This window comes from Dreissena polymorpha, chromosome 1 (genome assembly GCF_020536995.1).
Source record: "Dreissena polymorpha isolate Duluth1 chromosome 1, UMN_Dpol_1.0, whole genome shotgun sequence".
In the NCBI taxonomy this organism is placed as follows: Eukaryota; Metazoa; Mollusca; class Bivalvia; order Myida; family Dreissenidae; genus Dreissena; species Dreissena polymorpha.
The window spans coordinates 65,634,897-65,652,495 of record NC_068355.1 but is presented as its reverse complement, the minus strand read 5'-3'; the positions used below and the strand labels follow the sequence as shown (position 1 = coordinate 65,652,495).

The following is a 17,599-nucleotide window of genomic DNA, read 5'->3' as shown; positions in this document are numbered from 1 at the left end:
TTTTAAAATGTTGATAGGGACAATTCACAAACCTAACATGGCCGTGAATTTTTTACAAAATTGGCCGTTTTTCACAATTTTAACAATTTCACGACTCAGTTTTTCACAATTTTAAGAAGTTCGCGACTCAATTTTTCACAATTTTGAATAGTTCACGACTCAATTTTTCACAATTTTGAAAAGTTCGCAACTAACTTTTTCACAATTTTAAAAAGTTCGCGACTCATTTTTTCACAATTTTAAAAAGTTTGCCACTCATTTTTTCACAAAGTGAGGGGGCCAGGGCCGCTTCACAAACTAAGGAAAAAAAGCCCTGGACTTTGAAATGTAACTGGCCAAAGGGGAAGGGGATAATGTATGACAAACAACCTCTTACCGTGGCGAATTTTAACCCAAAGTTACCGGTATACAGAAATCATTCCAGGCATGAAAGCTACTCAGAGGTAACTAAAATGCATTTATATGACCTGGAATTGTGACCTTGATCTCTGATGAAGGATCATAAGAATAAAGAGCCACACAACGTCTGATCTAACGAAATAATAATCCAAAGTTATATTTAGATCCTAAAGGCATGTAATTGTTAAATAGCAGACACCCAAATGCATGACCTTTAGCTTGAATTGTGACTCTGACCTTTGATCATGAAGCAAAGGTTTGTACGTGAAACATCATTTGAGTATGGGAAATAATATTGCAAAATTATATTAAAATCCTTCCATGCATCATTAAGTTGCAGAGCAGAAATGAAAATTCCTTATTTTTGCCCTAAAAATGACTAGAAGAATGTAAATTCTTTGCAACAAATCTAGGCATGGGAAAAAATAATATGTAGCAATAAAATCCTCCCTGGATGAAAAGGTTTCACAGAAGAAAGAATTAAAGTGGATGAAAAGGTTACACAGTAGACACAAAATCTAGATAGACAGACGTCCATCCATCCATCTATTGATGAATGGTGCATTAAAAGCCCTTGCTTTACAAGTTTCATATACCATCAAAGAACGTTGTCTTAACACCTCAACCATACCGAATTACAAGAGCACATGAGTTTGATCTACATCCAGCAATTGGGTCTGAAAACCTCAGTATTACCGTAGCAATTTCACCAATTAAAAGCTATTTAAGTAATGGTAAGTGATAAAATCAACAAATAAAACAAGGAGGGGATCTTAAAATGTTTGGTTATTCAACTTTTATTTGGAAGCCACATATGGCCTCATGGTACAATATATAGACTATGGCTGCAATGGTCCAACTTCCTTTTACACCTTAGCACCCACTAGTTTGTCTCATTTGACATCTACGAGAAGAACGTGGTGGAGCTCAAACCAAAAGGTAATGGAACTTTTAAACTGCAATTTCCAACTTATACCCTGCCCTGTTCAAATCCTCGTGAAGCACATTAGCTCGATAAAACTCAAATAGTTTTGCACATTTAGTGGCGAGTAATCTGTCTGCTAAGATTTTAAATGGGTGCTGGACGTTTCGTGCCACTACCAGTTCGTGCCACTGATATTTGTGTAGGAGGGCATTGGACGTTTCGTCCCACTGATATATAAGCGGATAGGTGTGAATAATACCGTATAGGTGTGAATCATAACGGGTAACTTTCGCACCTTTGATTGTAACATCTGTTCAATGTTAAATCAACATTGTTTTATTTCAAGATTATTTATTCAGTTTAAAAGTATTCTGCGATTTCAAGATTTATTTTTAATTACATGAACAAAAATGTTTAAGAGTCAATTTACATGCTTCTTATAATACATTAACAATATCTAGATTGATAACATAAATATATTCAAACATTTTCAATAAATTTACATTACCGGTATATTATTACAAGAAACGAAACAAGATTTACTATACTCTTTTATATTATACATTAACAATATCAAAAGGGAATGCATACATACATTTTAACAATATCTAGATTGATTACATAAATATATTAAAACATTTTCAATAAATTAACATTATATTCATTACACAGTTTGAATCATCATTAAAGCGGTGAGCTGTTTACTAATTGGTCCGAGTCGGTAATTCATTGTTTGCTAATAACTTAAAGGCACTTACCGCTAATTGATAGTTTGTGAGTCGATAGTAAAGCATAAGCTTTTCCTACAAGTAAAAGACCAACTTCATTTTATTAGGTCTTTATTGAATAAAATGTATTATTGTTCATTTGTGTTATATTATTATTTATGTATATAGTGCATACACATGAAGCATAAAAAATAACAGCACTTCATGTTTTATATTTTTTAAACATAATGAACTATGCACAAATATTTTTTATTTTATTTTTACATACACATACCCGGTACACATGATGCATACAAAATAACAACACTTTATGTTTTATATTTATTGAACATAACGAACTATGTACACATATTTGTATACTAACAATAAATCATTTTATTTTTGTTATTTATAATTATAATTGTTAACATTGTTGTAATTTTCTACATAAATGTACACCCCAATATCATTCACACCTATACGGCATTATTCACACCTATCTGCCTATATAGTATCAGTGGGACGAAACGTGTAGCGGATCCGTGGTCTGGTGGTAACACACTGGCTTCACAATCCAGAGATCGCTGGTTCGATCCCCCGCTGCACCTAACCTTCTAACTCGTCTTTCGCATGAGACGTTAAACCGAGGTGCAGTGTACTAGGTGCTATACACCGGGCACTAAAAGACCCAGGGTCACCTCTGGAACTGGGTGTCTCCTGTATCTTGCACTATCCCCCGTAACCAACTAACACGTCTTTCTGGGGGCGATGGCCATATGGGAGACAATCCCGGTGCACTCGATAAAAATCAAAAAAAAAAAAAAAAACGTCTACCCCTTTTCCACACAAATATCAGTGGCACGAACTGGCAGTGGCACGAAACGTCCATAAACCATTTTAAATTGCATCAAAGTAGAACACTACGTCTTTATCATTATTGTCTTTCATTATAAGGCCTCTATTTGATTATGAACACATTATAAACTATAAAGAAAAGTAAATATGAACCAACTTAATGAGTAAATTTCGGGGTATTCTGTGTTCAAATCATCTAGAATCAACTGTCCAATGTCCGCGAACTCCGCCATTTATTGCACTCTGGATCAGCAGACGATTTATTTCATAAGCCTATCTTACGGAGGAATCCGAGATAGCCGATGTATCACGATTGGTTACCAGACAACTCGCCCCAAAGCCAACTCGCCCCAGGACAAGTCGCCCCGAAAATCTGGACAAGTCGCCCCAAATATATTGGACAACTCGCCCCAATCGAAAGACAACTCGCCCCAAATAAAAGACAACTCGCCCCAAATTAAATGACAGCGTGCAACGAAATATTTTGTCATATATAATACTCTTTGTGAAAAAAATGTATTAAATAACATTTTTGACTTTAAAAGGAATGCTGAATACACAAAACGAATAATACATGGGGAAAAAAATAAAAATAGAAATGTGTTATATTCATAATTTTATTCATAATTTATAACAATTACAGACTCACGATACTAACATTTGTTTTTATTGAAAACATACAAAGCATCAATTTTAGCATATTAAATGAAATAAATAACACAGATTTATGAATGAAAAGACAATTCAAAATATTATCAAACATTTCCATTTATTAACTCATTTTAAAAATAATTTTAAAACACAGTTTGTAATGAGCCTTGATGAATAAATCAAACATTTCAAACATCCGTAATAATTAACACAAACTTTCACAAAATATTATCAAACATTTCCAACATCTTTAATACTTTTAAAACATTACAAACACAGGCTGTAATGAGCCATGATGAATATTATTAAACATTTCAAACATCCGTAATAATTAAACACAAACTTTCACACAGAAACAAGCTTTTAAACACAATGGTTGAAACATTTCTAACAATCAGAAGAAAAAAAACAACAAATGAGCAATAATTTATTTCAATTCAATCTAGCAACTTTCAGGCAGGCATTTGGTCCGTAAATGATGAATATTATCAAACATTTAAAAAATATAATAATGGTAAAACATTACAAACACACAGTAACTTTCACACACAAACAAGCTTTTCAAAAACAAGGGTTGAAACATTTCCAACAATCAGAAAGACATCAAATGAGCAACGTTCATGCATTTGGTCCATAAATGCCAATGCATTTCCTCAGTAGGCCGTTGACTGACAATTCTCCGCTCTCGTACGCTTCCCACAGCTTGAAGATTTTTCCCTGGAGAGACGTGTTCTTCCTTCGTTGTCGCCTGGATAGCTTTCCTTCTGATACCATCTTCACCTGTGTTGGGAGAAGGGAAGCCTCTTCACAAAGAAGGGTCAGTAGTAGGTAAATTAAATTATTAAATAAAAGGTTAATGTAAATTCTTATCATAAATATAAAATGCACATTTTATCATAATTTTCAATCATTTCAGCAGATAGTAATGTTCAATACTAAGGATTTATACAAACGTTTAAAATATATTTGTACTGACAAGTAAAAAAAACTGTAAACACATTCAATATTACACCATGAGCAATAGTTTAAAGCGGTATACATCACCCAAATAACGCAAAGATAACGGTGTCAAATAATGATGAGAAATTGGGTGAAATATTTGGGTTTTCTTTATGTACGAAATATTGACAAGTATATCAGTAGCGAGTATGCAAACATATCGTTTATCGTTTATTCTTATGACTTTATTCTTACGATAGAAATTAAAAAGGATAATATGTATATTCAAATAATGTATATATGCAATGTTAAGATAAAGTCTGAACAATTAATAATGGGAGGTATTTACAAAACTAAGACCTGGTTAAGATTTATTTAAAGTAGCAAACACACTCAGGGTGGGGTATAATTGGAATCAATAACATGGAAAGTCAGACCTGATTAAATTTCAAATAAGAACACATTGAGTCCAGAGTCGGCATATAGATACGAGATTATACCAATCAAAAGTTTAAAGGAAAAATATGCAAATTAATTTGGGGACAAAATGGGGATGTTTGGAAGGAGAGGGCACTCCGCGGTTGGGTTAGCGTTTAGACTTGGAGGTGTACGGATCGAGAAAGATACGATCATGTAGCTATCAGACTGTATTTGTATAACCGAAAATATTAAGTATGTTAGACATTAAATTGGACTAGAAACTGATATGTGGTGTTGTTGAATATTTTATCCTATATTATGCAGAGAAATTAAAATAAATAGAGAGGGACCGACTGGTCCCATGCGCGGCACGAGAAAATGGTAGTTAATGCAAAACTCGTCATCTTGGCATTATGCGCATGATGAGATATCGAATGATAGGCTACACACTGGTAATTTAAGAGTAATGAACATTGTTAGTAACTACGTGTCACCTATGAACTATGAACGATTACGGGACAACGGTCCAGTGACTTCTGACATTTATCTGAAAGGTTTTATGATCGTTATCAGGTCGTAAAACACATCTGTAATGTGTCACCGGATTAACGGACATCAGTTGATTACCCGATAATATGCAAGTATCCAACAATTTAGATTCATTATTTATGGGGAAACAAAAGCTGCCTGACCTAAAAAATGTAAGACACAACAAATAATTATATTATAAGTTTACTTACCAGAATCACAGCCTATGTGTTGCCATCGCTCGCAGGCATCGCAAGAAACAGCACGTTGCCTCTGCCCAACTGTCTTTCCACAATGTATACAATTTGCCACTTCTGCCATTGCAGAAACACAAACACAAAACTAACTAACACTAGAAAATTATTGTATCCGACATCAAATAAGCACATATATGTTTGAACACATGGCAGATGCACTGAAACCCACACAACTATATAGCAATCGTATTCCAAGTCACAAATAGTATTGTCCGACACAAACAAAACACATACTTTGGGCTCATTCAGATACCCTCTTTATATATAGTCAGCCCTTATAATTACTTTGCAAACAGCATTGTTGTCTGGTTAAGCGTGTTACCTTATTTATTCTTTAATCACGCCAAACTGTCATACCGTTTGTCTTATTAATAAATCTTTGACCAGACAATGAAAGCATGCCGGCTTAATTAATTTTCGTCAATTCACACGTTTTCAAAACATAACTAACACAAAGACATTCCATTATTATTTAATTAATTCAAACTATCATACAAAATGTCTCATTAAACAATCTTTGAACAGAAAATGAAAGCATGCCGTCAAAATAAACGTTTAACATTTCACACGTTTTCAAAACAAGACGAACTAAATGGGGCTTATTTTAATAAACACAATCATAAAAAAGCTAATAACAATTTATTACTAAAAGCAATCCGGTATGTAAACAATTATTGAATTACAAAGTTTTACAATATGAAATGAAAAAAAAACATCATACAACTACATTTCCTAAAAACAATAATCACGAATATTAATACATTAAACTTAACAAATTTTATATGAACAAAATTTCTATAATACTATATATAAGAAACAAAATTGGGGCGAGTTGTCTTTCGATTGGGGCGAGTTGTCCAACATATTTGGGGCGACTTGTCCAGATTTTCGGGGCGACTTGTCCTGGGGCGAGTTGGCTTTGGGGCGAGTTGTCTGGCTCCCATCACGATTGCATTTATTGTTGCAATCGCGATCGGTACTCATCGACAAATTCCGTAAGTGTGTTCGATTAAAATAGTGCGGCGTATACATTCCTGTTATCTTTTTCTAGAGCATTGGTCATTTTGGTGTATTTTTTCCAATATATGTGTTGTTTACAAAGAAATGACCCACTTTAAGTTTATTCTTATAATATTAGTTTAAAATGATCAAAACACTTATGTAGCTGCGCTATGGTACTATTTGTTGCCTAGCATTAATATCAAACAAAACAGGTGTTGTCAGGTGCGAAAAATGGCCGAGGAAACGTAATGATAAGAGGTCGAATACAGATTTTTCTTTGAAATCAAACTAAATAACAGAAAATTAGATCAAAAGTAAACTGAATAAAGAGTGGCTGCTTGTTACGATGTGTGAACTTGCATATCAACTGAGATCAATTTACTAATATTTCTTCTTATATTTGTGAACTGAAGTTGCCAAAGCTAAAGACAAAATGGCGACAGCAGCGATGGCAAGGACGATGACTGAAACGATCGGTATAGAACCAACTCTGCAGATGAAACTACAGATGCCTAGCCTGCAGTCAAAGAATGGTGAGAGCAATAACAAACTCAGAAATAGGTTAAGGCTGGATCCATCTCGTGCTTTGGAACCAGGCAGAAAGAAGATAGCAACAATTGAGGCACAGAGGATTATGTCAGTCTTTGAAGACACAATTATGAAGTCTGAGGTTGTTACTCTATTACCATCTATTGTAGATAATCTAGATAGGTTTCGTGTAAGCTTTGGCAGTGAGCTGTCAGACCTCATTGAACATCATGGTGTTGTTCTTGGCAGTTATGAAGACATTAAAAGGGCGCTTGACAAACAGTTTCTTAAGAATGCTAAGAAGTCAAAAGTCGGTGAACAGAAAACAGCTTCTCCACCAGTATATACTGAAGATGAACCAGAAGGCAACCAGATGCTTGATGATATGGATCCAGCTGCAGCAGTGGCCGTCACTCCATCACAGAAGTCTGGATCAAGGTCCGTGTCTCGATCTAGTGGCGGCAGTTACCAGGATAGGCCCTCAAGCACAGGCAGTGTTGGTTCCAACTTCAGCATGGACAGCCAGATTGAAAGAACAGTACGAAGCTTGACAATGGTTGCACAGCAGATCAATACATCCAGCAAGAACATTTTGCGAGGATTCCAGGCCAATCCGTCAGCACTAAATACTGTGAAACAGGAATATGGGAGACGTGGACAGTCTGCTAGGGCGTTCATTACCTACATGAATGAACTTAAGGATATTCTAATGAATAAACTTTTAACTACCCCTGAAGAAGAAAAGGAGAGGATGAACTACCTTCAAGAAATATCGACAAGAGAGCGTAATAATGCATCGATTATTGAAAAACTAGAAGCTGAGCTTAAAGCTGCCCAGGATGATAAAGATGAAGAGGTATATTTACTTAATATACTGTGAAAACATTTATTTTCGTCAGCACGAAATTTAGTCCTTTTTAAAAAAATGACTATTTCGTAAGCACTTAAATTCTTCCATTTCTGGTTTGGAAAAAAAAGCGTCCGATTTGTTTGTTATGTTTGTAATACATGTAATACGCGGTTTCCAAAAAATCGTGCTGGGGAAAGAGGGGTGACACTTGGTAGTCACTTGCAGGAGGTGGGCCTTGTTTGGCATATGCCTTTTAACAAGTCTGTTATTTCAGGTGATAGTAACTATCCCTTATTATTTTATGTCATTGACATGTTCTTTGTTATGATTAGCGGATAAGTGGGACTGAATAACCGTTTACGAGTGTTTTAAACAACGAAGCCAATTGCCAATTAGTCTTTTTCCATAACAATCACGGACAACCAAACACAAATCAATATGTTCTTTATTAATTTGTAATAAAAGCGCAGAATATATTTCAGTCAGGTGTTGATCTTAATTGTCATATTTTAATTGCGTTTAATAGTATTGTCTTTAATCCGGATTTGCCGTGTGTTGGCTGTATAATCTGCAATACCCCTGAAAAACACAATACACACAATGGGTACTAAAGTTGTTAACAATTAGGGCTAATCAACACTATTATACCTAAACGAAGTCGACGCATTCGATACAGCCTTATTGCATTCGCGTTTTACAGGAAATGTCAGTTGTCAGTACACTGTATAACGTACACCCCTTTGTGTCAAAACCGGATTTAACTTGAGTGTGAAAAGTTGACTGTTTCATGTTCTTCAATACCATCCGGGTATCTGTACAATAAGTATACCAGTCTACAAACAAGGTGCATCTGGGTATCTGTACTATAAGTATACCAGTCTACGAACAAGGTGCGCAGTAGGGGATCCGTGGTCTAGGGATAACACACTGGCTTCACAATCCAGAGATCGCTGGTTCGATCCTCCGCTGCACCTAACCTACTAACTCGTCTTTCACATGAGACGTTAAACCGAGGTGTAGTGTACTAGGTGCTATACATCGGGCACTAAAAGACCCAGGGTCACCTCTGGAACGGGGTGTCTCCTGTATCTTGCACTATCCCCCGTAACCAACTAACATGTCTTTCTGGGGGCGATGGCCATATGGGAGACAGTCTCTGTGCACTCGTTAAAAACAACAACAACAAGGTGCGCACTTCTGCATATGGGTATTCGGACGATCAAAAAATTGACCTACGGTTTAGCGTTCACGCGGTCGAACGCATTTAGCAATATAACTCGTTTTTTTCCACTGTTTCTTTACTTGCAAAAAATACTAGTGGCTTATAATTTACCTTGCAATCTTTTTTTCTCGCATTTTGCGAGTGTGCGAGTGTTAATTTCGAACCCTGTGTATATGCATGGATTACGCTGGATTTAAATGCCTCATGCCTACGGTAATTCAGTCTTTTTTGTTTCAAATATGGGACATGATTGTTCGTTTAATTTTAAAGGTTACGATACTGTCCGGTAATCTAGTCCTTATAAACAGACTCCCAGAGCCTTTGATAATTTTTTCTATGGCGGCTCTGGCATCAGCAACCCATTGGGTTATAAAGCTGATAGTTGAATAATTGCAACTATCGGGTAATCTTGCGCAGTTAAGGGTCAATTGGTTTAAAAACATGTCCTTTTACAAATTGACAACATAATATCTTAATGTATTATAAAAATAAGAATTTGATGTGCTTATTAACACAAAAATATCTCATTAATTCAGTGAAGAACTGTCCAATTTGATTTCAAAACAAGCATGACTCAACTCATTTTCAAACTGTCACAGTGTCCGGTAATATTGCGCACTTGGTGTAATGACCTCATTTAGGCAAAATTGTAGACATATGGTGTCCAATTAATGCCAAAATACATTCCAGAAAATTATTTAAAAATTTAGTTTGTAGAACCATTCAAATTTAATGTTTTGGTGATGATGGTGGTGGCATTCTGTTGACTGTAGCAAAAGAAACAATAAAAATATAAAATGATTGATTTCTAGCGTTAAAAATGTTTATGCATAACAGGTTTAATTTTACCACGATCATGCTTCCATAGTTTACAGAAAATATCAAAACTAGGCCATTGGGCATGCGGAGACCATACCAAATTTGGATTGACAGAATGGCGGGAAATAATGACAATGTCGTCTGATGCGATATATTTTCAATGGCCAAAAAATACCATAACTGATCAGATATTGTGCAATGGAATGCTAATTTACACGTTGGATTTATGAATTCTAATTCAGGGTTCGCCAAAACTTGAAAAATCTGTCAGTCATTCGGACTGACAGACTTGAAATTTTTGTCAGTCCGAATCAGTTTCTGTCAGTCCCACTGTCCGACTAAACTATAACAGCAAAACACAACAAAAGAGAGTACCTTTTTAGTGTTTATAGGTTTTGATCACATTAAAATACAATAAAAACATGTCCAAAGTCGATATAATTAAACAATTATTATATTAATAATAAACCACATATAAACCAAAGGTAGTCTTATTCGACTTCTTTTTGTCAAACTGTTTTTAGCCTGCACAGCTCTACAAATCCGTGTTCTTGAAAAGTTAGGGTGACATCCAATCAAGTTTGACTTAATCTCACACACCCATTCACACTACTTTGGATGACTTCAATTTCTGTTAATTAGCCGATTTCACAAGTTCTAAAACAACACCTATTGTTAAAATATTTTCTCTTAGCTGACGTGGTAGTCCAAATTTTTGACGCTCTTAAATATTAAGCTACTTTTTATATGGGTAATAGTTCCAAAGAATTTAGCCCATATAAAAAGTATCTCTAAATTCTTTGCGCGTCTTATAAATAAGACTAGCTGAGGTGGTTGATTTCCAGGTTCAATTAAATAAATGTCTTTCACACCTATTTCTTGATAGAAAGGCCCATGAAAATTACCACCATCTATTCTTGTTGTCTGAAATAACACAAAACATATTGCTACAAACTATCAACAACAAATCAAAACATAAATATCCCTATGTCCGAATTTAAAATATCCGAAACATAGTACATCGGGTGAATAATCTAATTTTGATTTCAGAAATTGTTGGTGTGTAAATTTAAATATATCCTTTCCAGAACAATATAATAATGAAACTATTTAACAGAAATGCTCACAATTGCCTGTTGAAACAAGTTTTCATGTGGTTTTTGTTGTGGAGAAATTAAATGGAACAAATAAAATGGCGGACGCACTCGGTTGCTTTTTTTTAACAAAGACCGTTGATTTTGAACTCACATGTGATAGTCAATTCTAATCCAACTTTAAACATCAAAACATCAAAATGAAGGTAAGAAAAAAAGGATTTTGACAGAAGTTTAATAAAAAGCATTTACCTTTTATTTATCCAATAGCATATTATACACTTTGAGTGATCTTTTTGAAACCATTTTTCATCCGATTGTGTCGGTCAGTCGGACCGATTATCTTAAATCACTTGTCGGTCCTAAGAAAATTTGCCGGTCAGGACCGGCGGACCGACGGTTTTGGCGAACCCTGCTAATTATTAAGTATGAAAACGCTAAAGACTGCAGGAAATGTGTGATTCATGTCGAATTTATCGTAAGTATGTCAGTGTTTACGATACGTGTATGATGTATAAAGATGACGCAACCGGTGTTAAAATGTAAAAATCAAATTTTTATTTTGCATGGAATACGTACATTTGGAATCCGTTAATTCTTAAAAATGTGAAATTTCATCTTTCATCACTAAAAAAAACATTATTGTCGCAACTGCGGAGTGCGCAAGATTACCTGACGCGCAAGATTACCGGACTTAACTGTATCTATAAAAAGTTCCTTATTGTCAGATTCCTTTATATTTATCGTATTTAAAACACTTATTTTACATTATTTAGACCTATGACACTTCTGATTTAAATGTTTCACTTTCCTAAAATATTTTAACACAAACCATGTAATCAAAAATCAAAATAAATATATTTAGCCTTTAAAAGTACAGTTTAATTGATCCAATTAACCGTGCATACAGGGAAAAAATAATGAAAATATATTAAGAACTTGATTATCATTGATTTGATTTTTATTTGTATATCTTTAGATAAGAAAAAAGAACGATGTTATTAGAGGCCTGCAAGCTGATCTTCGCCAGATACAGAAGTTTTCTGAAGATCACATTCGTAGAGTTAACTCAGAGGCAGACAAACAGAAAGCTGCAGACAAGAAGAATAGCGAAGGGAGAAAACAGAGACTTCAGCAGGAGTTGGCCCAACTTCAGACTGAGAAACAAAACCTTGTAACTGAGCACAGAGAAAATGAGCAAGATCTTCGAAAGGTAATATAAATGCAGTTCTGTAGTTTGGTTCTTGTAGTCATTATAATTAAGCTATTGTAATTTGATAGTTTTTTCCAAGTCTGCAGTCTTCGGGCAAATTTTTAGAGCACATGTCCAATTTATCATATAATGTATTCAACTTATTTAATGTGCTTATTGCCTAACTATATAAATCCAAAATATCAGGGTTGTCATTATTAACTGATTGCCGATCGAATTCATTGGTTAAAATGGCCAGAAAATCGGTTGTTTTTCCCTAATCTTTAAAATTGCGATCGGAAATTTTGATCATGCAAACCGACAATAATTGACGAGGAATAACCATACTATAGTAGAGGGACGCCTGGTCATTCTATCAGTCCATTAACTACGCCTAAGAGCTACTGTTTTCAATGAATTTCTCAGCGAGTGGCCAATATTAATTTTTCCAGCTGTCTTCTTGGTAAGCACGTCAACCAATCAGCGCTCAGGCAGCCGAATACACGCCAACCCCACTTGAAATTGTATCAAATAGCTGTACATTTCACAGATTATTACTTACCGTATCTCAACGAATGTTGCACTGTATAGCGTAATTAACTAGTTTTTAGCTCCACTGGCCAGAGGCCAGCGGGGCTTATGTCATGGTCCTGTGTCCGTCGTGCGTGCGTCTGTGCATGGGTTAACTTTTCCTTAAAACATCTTCTCCTAAACTACTGGTCCAATTCTGATGAAATTTCACAGGAATGTTCCTGGGGTGAACTTCTTTCAAATTTGTTCAAATTATGCCCCTGGGGTCAAATTTGACCCTGTTTGGGGTCACAAAAATGAAAATTTGCTTATATAAATCCTATTTTGTGAAAACTTTCAAAATCTTCTCGTCCATAATCATTGGGCCTATGGCTATCAAATTTGGTATGTAGAGACATCTAATAGTCCTTTACCAAATTTCTTCAAATAATGCCCCTGGGGTCAAATTTGACCCTGCCCTGGGGGTCACAAAATTGAACATATGCTTATATATGGCCTATTTTGTGATAACTTTCAAAATCTCTTCTGTAACCATTGGGCCTAGGGCTATCAAATTTGGTATGTAGAGACATCTAATAGTCCTCTACCTAATTTATTCAAATTATGCTACTGGGGTCAAATTTGACCCTGCCCCGGGGGTCACAAAATTGAACATATGCTTATATAAGGCCTATTTTGTGAAAACTTTCAAAATCTTCTCATCCATTACCATTGGGCCTTGGGCTATCAAATTTGGTATGTAGAAACATCTTATAGTTCCTCTACCATATTTCTTCAAATTTGACCCTGCCCTGGGGGTCACAAAATTGAACATATGCTTATATAAGGCCTATTTTGTGAAAACTTTCAAAATCTTCTTGTCCATAACCATTGGGCTAAGGGCTATCAAATTTGGTATGTAGAGACATCCAATAGTCCTCTACAAAATTTCTTCAAATTATGCCCCTGGGGTCAAATTTGACCCTGCCCCGTGGGTCACAAAATTGAACACATGCTTATATAAGGCCTATTTTGTGAAAACTTTCGAAATCTCCGCATTCATAACCATTGGGCCTAGGGCTATCAAGTTTGGTATGTAGAGACATCTAATAGTCCTCTACCAAATTTCTACAAATTATGCCCCTGGGGTCAAATTTGACCCTGCCCCGGGGATCACAAAATTGAACTTATGCTTATATAAGGCCTATTTTGTGAAAACTTTCAAAATCTTCTCGTCCATAACCATTGGGCTTAGGGCTAATAAATTTAGTATGTAGAGACATCTTATAGTCCTCTACCGAATTTCTTCAAATTATGCCCCTGGGGTCAAATTTGACCCTGCCCCGGGGTCACAAAATTGATCATATGCTTATATAGGGTCTATTTTGTGAAAACTTTTTAAATCATTCTGTCCATAACCATTGGGCCTAGAGCTACCAAATTTGGTATGTTGTGACATCTTATAGTCCTCTACCAAGTTTTTTCAAATTATTCCCCTAGGGTCAAGTTTGACCCTGCCCTGAGGGTCTCCATAAATTTGTGAAAACTTTAAAAATATTCTTGTCCATAACTGTATGGCATAGGGCTACCAAATTTGGTTTGTAGTGACATGTTAAAGTTCTCTTCTTAGTTTGTTCAAATTATGCCCCTGGGGTCAAATTTGAAACTGCCCAGGGGGTCACAAAATTGAATATATGCTTATAAAGGTCTTATTTTTTGAAAACTTTCAAAATCTTCTTGTCCATAAACATAGGGGGTAGGGCTACCAAATTTGGTATGTAGTGGCATCTTATAGTCCTCTACCAAGTTTGTTCCAATTATGCCCCTGGGGTCAAGTTTGACCCTGCCCAGAGGGTCACAAAATTGAACATATGCTTATATAAGGCCTATTGTGGGAAAACTTTCAAAAATCTTCTTGTCCATAACCGTATGGCATAGGGCTACCAAATTTGGTATGTAGTGACATGTAATAGTTCTCTTCTTAGTTTGTTCAAATTATGCCCCTGGGGTCAAATTTAAAACTGCCCAGGGGGTCACAAAATTGAATATATTCTTATAAAGGGCTTATTTTGTGAAAAGGCTCTATAAAGGTGAAGATCCGTAATTATTTACCGATTTTTAAATATTTTTTTTCATATTTTATTTATAAAGGTTATCAAAAAACATTATATATGCTATTGGACATTACAATAAAAAATAAGCAATACAACTTGTTTTGAGCTCAAAATAAAGTGTCCCTTAAGTCAATTGTGTTTACAAACAATCAGTTTATTTACATCGCTGTTTACTCGGAAAAGAGAAAGTGAAAAAGACTCAGGTCATCAAAAATATAACAATGGTTTTTAACTTTTTTCGGTATCACCCACAAAGTAGGTCTCTTCTAAATGGTTAAAACGTTTGTAGTGATCTAATAAGTTACTTTCTGCTGGTTAAAAGTAGTTTAAAATAGAATTAAAATTGAATTTTCTTTCGGCTATTTTTAGCATATGTCACCGCTGTGAGGCTACACATCACGTTAGTTGCAAAAATGTAAACATTTCTTCCAATTATGAAACGGGTTTATCTTCCATAATTCTTGACAACGTTGTACCTAAGCTGTTTTATTAGCAGTTTTTATGCAAGAGTAACTGAAATCTGGAAAAAATCAGACCAGTTGATATGCATAGTAATTGGATTTGTAACCTTTATAGAGCCTTTACAAACTTCTTTTCCATAACTATTGGGTCTAGGGCTACCGAATTTGGTATGTAGTGACATCTTATAGTTCTCTACCAAGTTTGTTCAAATTATGCCTCTAGGGTCAAATTTGACCCTGCCCCGAGGGTCACAAAATTGAACATACGCTTATATAAGGCCTATTTTGGGAAAACTTTAAAAGTCTTCTTGTCCATAAACATTGGGCCTAGGGCTACCAAATCTGGTATGTAGTGAAATCTTATAGTTCTCTACCAAGTTTCTTCAAATTATGCCCCTTGGGTCAAATTTGACCCTGCCCCAAGGGATCAAAAAAAAGGAACATATGCTTATATAAGCCTATTTTGTGAAAACTTCAAAAATCTTTCTGTCCATAACCATCCAGCCTAGGTCTATCAAATTTGGTATGTAGTGACATCTTAAAGTCCTCTACCAAATTTGTTCAAATTTTTTCCCTAGGGTCAAATTTGAACCTGCCCAGGGGGTCACAAAATTGAACATATGTTTATATATTGCCTATTTTGTAAAAAAATAAAAAAATTCTCGTCCATAACGATTAGGCCTAGGGCTACACAATTTGGTATGTAGTGACATTGTATAGTCCTCCACTTAGTTTGTTCAAATTATGCCCCAGGAGTCAAATTTTACTCAGCCCTGGGGGCCACAAAACCGATTATATGCTTATAGGTATATAGTGCCTATTTTGTGAAAACTTTAAAAATTCTCTTGTCCTTAACTATAAGGCATAGGGCTACCAAATTTGGTATGTAGTGACATCTAACAGTTCTCTACCAAGTTTGTTCAAATTATGCCCCTGGGGTCAAATTTGACCTTGCCCGGGGGGTCACAAAACTGAACATACGCTTATATGGGGCCTATTTTATGAAAACTTTAAAAATCTTCTTGTCCATAACCTTTGGGCCTAGGGCTCCCAAATTTGGTATGTAGTGACATCTAATAAATCTCTACCAAATTTGTTCAAATAATGCCTCTGGGGTCAACTTTGACCCTGCCCTGGGGGGTCACAAAATTGAATAAACACTTATAAAGCGCCTATTTTGTGAAATCTTTAAAAAAAATCTTCTTGTTGAAAACCATTCAGACTATGGCTACCAAATTTGGTATGCAGTAACATCTTTTAGTCCTCTACCAAGTTTGTTCAAATTATGCCCTTTGGGTCAAATTTGACCCTGACCTGCGGGTCACAAAATTGATCATTATATACGCTTATATCTTGCTTATTTTGTGAAAACTTTTAAAATATTCTTGTCCTTAACTCTAGGACCTAGGGCTACCATATTTTGTATGTACATGTAGTGAGATATAGTAGTCCTCTACAAAGTTTGCTCAAATTATGCCCCTGGGGTTAAATTTGACCAAGCCCAGGGGGTCACAAAAGTGTACATGTGCTTTAATAGGGCCTATATTTAAGTATTTGCACATGCAGAGAATATTTGTTTCAGCTTTTTTCAGCAGTGGAGCGATACAGGGCCATCATGGCCCTCTTTGTTTTAGTTAGAGAAAAGGTTTCCACATATTAAAAAATGCTCTTCGATTTTCTACCAAAATAATAGATATTAGCGACCTCTGCGCTAAGAAGTTGTTATTCAGCATCTAAATATTTAAGTCCACGCTTTCCCCGAGGAAGAATGACACGATGTTATACATGAAGTCTAACATCGGCATGATTTTCATCTGTACATGAAAAACACAAGAAATGCGTCTCTGTTGCTAGAATTTTCAGAATTTTCCATGAATAATGAAATCTTAAAATGATTTCGGATAACACATTTAATTATACGCATTTAAAAATACTTCAATTAAATAATGCATTTTGTTATACAAATGGTCATAACACATAATGTAATAAGTAGGTAAATAACGTGTTTTGAGATTGCCAAGCTATGCATACATATAGGTCTACGTGCATGAATGACCTGACAAGTTATATCACGATCCGGAATGAAAAGTACTAGGTAAATTTAAAAAAAGGCGCGTTTGTATTCT

At 35.3% G+C, this 17,599-nt stretch overlaps 2 protein-coding genes and 1 long non-coding RNA gene across 6 annotated transcripts in view; 1 reads left to right on the top strand and 2 right to left on the bottom strand.

The window, feature by feature from the left end:
• The window catches only part of LOC127832944 (two pore channel protein 1-like), a 119,505-nt gene extending 116,324 nt beyond the window's left edge, over positions 1-3,181 (bottom strand). Inside the window, exon 1 of one of the 2 annotated variants that reach the window (XM_052358356.1) lies at positions 3,044-3,181. In XM_052358356.1, the coding sequence (XP_052214316.1) occupies positions 3,044-3,119 (76 nt within the window). In that variant the 5' untranslated portion in view covers positions 3,120-3,181. The remainder of the gene's footprint in view (positions 1-3,043) is intronic. The other variant, XM_052358357.1, reaches the window with a different exon arrangement.
• Positions 3,182-6,869: 3,688 nt separating this feature from the next.
• The window catches only part of LOC127832755 (dynein regulatory complex protein 10-like), a 218,541-nt gene continuing 207,811 nt past the window's right edge, over positions 6,870-17,599 (top strand). For both annotated transcript variants that reach the window (XR_008027124.1, XM_052358343.1), the window contains exons 1-2: positions 6,870-8,067; positions 12,176-12,409. Coding sequence is in view for 1 of the 2 variants with exons in the window: in XM_052358343.1 (XP_052214303.1) it covers positions 7,117-8,067; positions 12,176-12,409 (1,185 nt within the window). In the remaining variant the exon portion in view is untranslated. The remainder of the gene's footprint in view (positions 8,068-12,175; positions 12,410-17,599) is intronic.
• On the bottom strand, positions 10,636-11,689 carry LOC127832928 (uncharacterized). 2 transcript variants are annotated; one of them, XR_008027252.1, is made up of 2 exons: positions 11,449-11,689; positions 10,636-11,026 (listed from the first exon to the last, which is right to left on the bottom strand). It is a non-coding gene; the product is annotated as an uncharacterized LOC127832928 (long non-coding RNA). The 2 variants fall into 2 exon arrangements; XR_008027253.1 differs by lacking the exon at positions 11,449-11,689 and adding an exon at positions 11,230-11,441.